Below are 6,535 nucleotides of genomic sequence, written 5' to 3'. Positions count from 1 at the left end.
TTTATTTTTGCTGCCTGTTTTAAAACTAAACAGGAAGCTCCAGTTTGGGTTTGTGTTTTTTTATCGCCATCTTCTGGCTGCAGCTCTAATCTACAACCAAACTGAAGGAAATGAATATGAATAGATTTGTATTTTCCTTCACTGTGTAGAAAATGTTGTGTTGATGGACAGCAGAGAGATGAAACCTCATTATTGACTTCTATTGGTGCTGAAAAAGATCAACAGGTTTCAGAGTCCTCAGGTTCTGTTTTTCACTCAGAAGACAGGACATCTGAAGAAGTCAGAAGGGATTTAATTTTCTGAGTGGATGGCGTCTCTTTGGAGGTTGTAAGAGTCCCAGAAGGAATTTAGACGCTTTAAAGTTGTTTTTGTCTTCAAGGAAATTATAGTCGTCTTCTGAGAGGGATCCTTAAAGACGTTGAGGAGGCTGCGGCGTCTTTCAAAGCTCCACGAGTCCTTTCTGATCTCACTTTGGTTCATCATGAAGTTCCAGGTTCAACCTTTTAAAACCGCCTTTCAACCAGAAAAGGATGAAAGCTTTTTTTTATTTATATATATTGATATATTGCCCCGCAGTTCAAGTGGGGGAGGAAAAGCTTGAAAAAAAAATCTTCCTTTGTACAAAACTATGCAGAAGATGAACTCTTCATGGAAACATGCTGAGACATAAAAACAGTAAAGTTCACGTCTCCTCTTTCAGCTGCATCAAGGATGAAACACATTCTCATGTTTCTGTCGCTCAGTCAGGTGAAGTTTTCTGCATTTTCGGCTCATGTTTGCATTAAATAAACCGACTGCACTGATTGTGCCTTTTAATCGTCCGTCTTGGACGCTGAGATAATGATGTCGCAGTAATTGTGTCCTGGGAGAACGGTCGGCTGACTGATGGCTCATTTAAACAGACACGGTCAGAGAGATGATACAACGCTCAGAAACAGGAAGTTAATAAAGCTGTAGAGATGAGTGACAGATACAACATCACCGACGGGCTCATCCGTCTTTCACTGTCACCGAAACCTCATTTGGTGAAACCACGAGATGCTGATTCAGATTTTCACTGAAAACAAAGATGGAGTCTATTCAAACCTTTATTGCGGTTTATGGAGATAATTTGTGAATTGTCCAGCAGAGGTCAGAAAAATACAGGATTGATCCCAGAGACTCTAAATTCTCTCTGATTGGCTGAGACGTGAACTATTTCGGCCAACATGTTCTCATAGTGTTTCATCGTGGCCAAAAATCGTCCTGCAGACATTTTGAGCTATTTGGATATAAAGTGTCATCATTGTGACACAGTTTGCCAATAAATTTTTTATTTATTGTCCAAAAGATGACGTTTGACCTTTGATTACAAACTGATCATTTCAGTCACTGTTATATAAAAAAAAACCAAAAAACTTTTGGACACCAAAATGAAATCAGTTCTAATGCGCAGGGTTTGTTTGGGCTTTAAAGAAGTTTAACACTCACAGGAACAGGAAGTACAACCAGCTCCGGTGTAGTCCACGTTAAGTCAGACTCATGTCCGGGTCTGTCAGTCAGTCCAGGATGTTACCCCCCGGACTGACTGACAGGAGAGACAATCAGGGTGGCCGAGCCAGGACCGAGGAACGGGTAGAGTTTTTCAGTGAAGGAGCAGCTGGTAAAGGAGTAAAGAAGATCTGCAGAGTCCACATCGTAGAAGGAGACCAGACCTTGTTCATAATCCACAAACACTCTCACCTTCTCAGGATGCCGATCGATGGCGAGCGGGGCAGGAGGGTCGGCAAGTGCAAAGTATCCTTTCCTGTTCCTCAGGCCTAAAGTCCAGAATCCGTTCTCCGGCTTTAAGGCCATCTCTCTCGTCATCCCGACGGGTTTTTTGGCCACTCCCAAAGTCCAGCCAGTGTTCCCTTTGACGCTGACGTCGAAGTGAAATTGTCCACAAGAGAAACTTTCCTTTCCCAGGACACCGATCACCGACTCAAAGTGTTCCGAGTCCTCTGGGAGTTTCTTCCAAATGTCGCTGTGACCCGCTTGTTTGCCGTCATCGGACAGGACGAGGGCCGGATGTGCCATATCAGGATCCAACGTCACGTCCACCGCCCTCTGCCGGACTCTCTTCAGCTCGTCTTCCTGCAGGTTCTTCATCTCCTGCGTGAACGTCTCTGTCAGCCGATTCACGGCGTTCACCATGGCCGTCCTCCTGACGCCCTCGTACGACGCCGGACACATGCTGATCTCCGTCCCTTCCCTGGTGGCTGCAGTAGTGTTCATGGACGAGAAGGTCTGGAGGAAGTGGAGTTTGTCCTCAGAGCGGGAGAGCTCATCCACCTCGGCAGATCTCCTTATCAACTCAGAGACCTCCTGCTTCAGCTCCTGGATGAAACTTTCGGCCTGTTTCTCCGTCACTTTCTTCTTCTCTTGAATGGTCACGGTGAGCTCTGCCTTGGCTTGTTCCAGAGACTCGACCAGAGCTTGGAAGACCTGGAGTCCGGCCGCCATCTCTCTGTCTGCGGCGTCGCTGCTGAGAGCTTCCAAACGAGCCACCTCATGAATCTTGACTTGTCTCTCTCGGATCATCTGCTGAAGTCTGGCCCCTGTTTTTCGAAGCTCTGCCTGTTTTGCTTCATATTCTTCTCTCAGAGAAACTACGTGGTGAAATCTGTGGCTGGAGTCAACACAGGAGCGACACACGGACGTTTGTTCGTCTTTACAGTAGAATTCCAGAGGTTTGTCATGTTCGGGACACATCTTGTCCACCGTCTTCTTGTCAACGTCCAACAGCTGAATGATGTTCAGGCCGGACACTGTTTGATGAAGCTTTAGGTGAGTTGCAAAGAAAACGGTGAGACATGTGAGGGCGAACGCTAACACCAGCCAGAACCTCAGCGATGTCCGTTTGGGGCCAACAGGAACGACATCCGTCTCTGGTTTGGTTTCCTGAAGTTTCTCCAAACTGCCGCCGGCTTTCTTCACACCACCCGACTTTCTGAAGTGGACAACCATCTCAGCTATGAACCTGTTCACCCCGAGCTTATGTTTCTTATCCACGTGCTCTTTGCACATGGGACACTGACGATGGGAGTTAAAATTCAGGTGCTCTGTGATGCAGTTTTTGCAGAAGTTGTGTCCACAGGACAGCGTGACCGGATCAGTGAACACATCCAGACAGATGCAGCACAAAAGCTGCTCTTCAGTAACCAGGAAGCTGGTGGCCGACATGTTGATCCTGCCGAGGAAGAAAGTGAAAGAGAATTAGAGACTTCAATGTCTTCCATTGTAGGACAAGAACCTTCTCACATCGTACCAAGTGTCGGCTATTGTCAAGACAAAAGTGTCCCCATTTATGAAGTGTGTGTGTGCGTTGGGGGGCTGCAGTTTTAAATCTTTGGGGTCGCAGATCCCATGTTGTATTTACCTTTATTTCCTTTCCTCTCCTTTTTTATACAGATGTTAATGTAGAACACCCTGAACCTGCCCAGGACTACAGGGGGAAAATTTTCAACAGTTTGTTTGTTCGTTTGGGAGTTCATCTGATCTGCAGTTTCTACATAATCCAAAATATTCCACCTGAGAAAGCGACACTCATCAGATCCGACTACGATCAATGTTACTGAGCTGCAGAGCAGAACCAGAGCAGTTCAATCTTCATGTCTCAGAGAAGTCAAACCTTCAGTACAAAGTTTCCTCAGAGTTAACTGCACTGACCTGAACAGGACGGAGACCGAAGACACTGTTGGAGGCAGATGGGTGAAAATCTCAGATGAGATTATCTTCAAAATCATACCTTTGGGCCTCAGCCCAACATTTGCTCAACAACTGTAGCTGCAAAACAAGTCGGTTCATTCGGGCTCCTCATCACTAAAAAAAGCATTTCACTCATCAGATGCTTTAAAAATATGCTCTGCAACGCACAGAACAAAGGATCTGAGCAGAAACCAAGACTAACGAGACAACAAGGGGCAGGCAGGGAGCGGATTGGCTGTGCAGGCAGGGAGGAGCAAGAAACCAAGACAAAGGTGAAACACATGAGGACAATGAGCAGGTAGGAATGTGACAAGACGAGGGAAGAGACAGGGACTTCAAAATTAAACAAACCAAAGTCAACAGTGTAATCGTATGATTGGCTGAGGACGGGCCATCCAGCTGTTCAACACCAGACGAAAAGAGAAGAGAGATGGATCGACCAGGACCGACCTGGACTGTGGTCATAATCCCTCCAGTTCATTTTAGCTGTCCGGACCGATTATCATCATAGTTCCTAAAGTATAATTCTGTCAAGCATTCTGTTCCTGCTCCTGTTGTCACATCTGCATTTGTATTTATTTATATTAAATCTATATTTAACAGACCTGTATCAGGCCTAATCACTCCTGTGAGTGTGTGTGACAGATGTGTGTATAAGTTACTGGATATGCAACAATATTAATTTACAGTTATTACGTGTCAAGACTTGTGGCCGTGCGTATGGGTAAGGGCGTGAGCGTGTACTTACTGAGTCTGACGTATGTGTTGGGTAAAATATTATAACCTCTTTCTGACACTTCTTATTGTGCCAAGAAGCAGATTCAGGGTGCACCAAGTGTGAGACTTTCAGAATAAAGGCACACCGTTGTAGTAGTAAAGTGGGGGAGGGATGGATGTCACTGTGGTGTCCTGCAGTCAGGAAGTGAGGACGATCAGGGGAGAGAGAGAGAGACCGGACGAGTGCTGCAATAAAAACTGATGCAATGTTGGAAGAACACGTTGAAAAAGTGCAGTCAGCAAACATTAAAGTTGTGAGGCAGAGAGAAGCAGCAGCGCGGCGGTCTCCGTGGCCTCATCTGAGCCCCACCTGAGCCCCCACCTGAGCCCCCACCTGCACGGCCTCCTCATATTGTTCCAGTCCAAAGAGGCTCCGAGGAGCTTCCTCAGCCCGAGTCAGTGCGAGTTCACCGCTTTATAGACCGACTGTAAAGTCAGGCTGCTCAGAAGAACAGAAAAAAAGGAAGACCGTCGGGATTCCAGTCTGGTTATCTCGATCTGAGTTCAGCAGGAGAATCTTTAACCCCCCCCATACACACAGACACACACAGACACACACAAACACACACAGAGCTGCTGGTGTGTTGCTTTTATTAGCAGTGTGCGCTCTGGGGTAAATAGAGTCTGATTTGTTCTGTGACTCTGCAGCCATCCCTCCTATTTTCTCCCAGTTTCACTGTGTGTGTGTGTCTTTGTGTGTCTGTGTGTGTGTGTCTTTGTGTGTTCAGGGTTTAGTGTCAGGTTATAATCCCATCAGGCTCAGAAACCTGAACTGACATGAACACCAGAGAGTCTGGTATGAATGACATCGACAGTCAGCCTCGCTCCGCTGCAACCATGACAACGGGCAGGTCTTTGTCGCCATGGCTGTGGGTTGAAATCCGGCTGCCCCTGAGCAAAGTGACAGTTAAAAAAAACAAAAAACAACAACAACAACAAAAGAAATAATAATAATAAAAAAAATAAATAAATCAAAAATTAACTTAACAAACTCACTCAAAACAAAGAAAATGAACACACACTGGATGTGGAAACAGACACTGAAAACACCTTCAATACTTAAGAGAGCGTGCGACTTTAAAACCAACAGAAATAAAAAAATCCAACGTTTGGTATTCTGACTTATTTTTATAGCGACACAGTCGATACATTAATTTGAATGAATTCAGCCTCTCTTTATTATTCCTTATGAACTTTCATTACTCTTTCCTATTTTTATGACCTCGTTAAACTTTCAGCCTTTCCAGTCTCTGACAGTTCGGCCACAAAGTGAGTTTCGGCCTACACAGCTTATTTCCTGCGTGGGAAAATGAACCTGGCTGCAGATGGACAGTTTTAATTCTCTGAAAGCAGCCGACACATCAAATTAGATTCTCAAACATCAGACTGCAAATTAAAGCGAGTGAGAGATTTAAATAAGAAAGAAAGGAAAGATAATCAGGAGAGAGAGCGACACAGAAAACTCTTCTTCAGCTCTGATGAGCAGCTTCGGTGTCTGAGACAGAAAATTAAACCTTCCATTCTCCTGCTGTCACACTGCAGTAGGTGTGTGTGGCCAAAGTTACCATGTCAACAGTTTTGCTTTGAAAGCTTCCAAACTCTTCATCGCACACACACACACACACACACACACACACACACGCAGGTGAGTGTAGAGATTACCTGCTTTAGCTCCTTAGCCGCTAAACTCTCCACTGTGTTCACCAGCTTTGTTGTGACATCACAAAGTGACATTAGTCCCGATGGCCGGTGTTACGGCTACATTTAGACCATGTAGGACCTTTAAAAAGTTTTGTTTTTCAAGAGCTTCTATTTCACAATTTACATCTTTTAATATTCATAACAAGAAATGTGACATTAATATTAAAAAGGTGTTTCTTTCTCACATTATAGCACATGTTCACTAAATTTAGTTACAAAGCTGTTAAAGCTGTGAATACATACAATCTGTGTGTGTCTGTGTGTGTCTGTGTGATCGGATCCTACAGGAATTCATTACTTTGTTGTCTACGTGTGAAATTCACAACTT

At 44.9% G+C, this 6,535-nt stretch overlaps 1 protein-coding gene across 1 annotated transcript; it reads right to left on the bottom strand.

Annotated features, from left to right (window-relative positions):
- Nucleotides 1-1,551: 1,551 nt before the first annotated feature.
- Nucleotides 1,552-3,204, bottom strand: LOC115037184 (nuclear factor 7, ovary-like). The gene has a single exon (XM_029495686.1). The coding sequence runs from the start codon at nt 3,202-3,204 to the stop codon at nt 1,552-1,554; it is 1,653 nt and encodes a 550-aa protein (XP_029351546.1).
- Nucleotides 3,205-6,535: the final 3,331 nt, after the last annotated feature.

Source organism: Echeneis naucrates, chromosome 23 (assembly GCF_900963305.1).
Source record: "Echeneis naucrates chromosome 23, fEcheNa1.1, whole genome shotgun sequence".
In the NCBI taxonomy this organism is placed as follows: domain Eukaryota; kingdom Metazoa; phylum Chordata; class Actinopteri; order Carangiformes; family Echeneidae; genus Echeneis; species Echeneis naucrates.
The sequence above is the reverse complement of the archived record's forward strand: the minus strand, read 5'-3'. Positions and strand labels throughout refer to the sequence as shown.

Bases quoted from the DNA above. Each gene is read 5' to 3' on its own strand.
- LOC115037184 (XM_029495686.1), bottom strand. From the start codon at position 3,204: ATGTCGGCCACCAGCTTCCTGGTTACTGAAGAGCAGCTTTTGTGCTGC.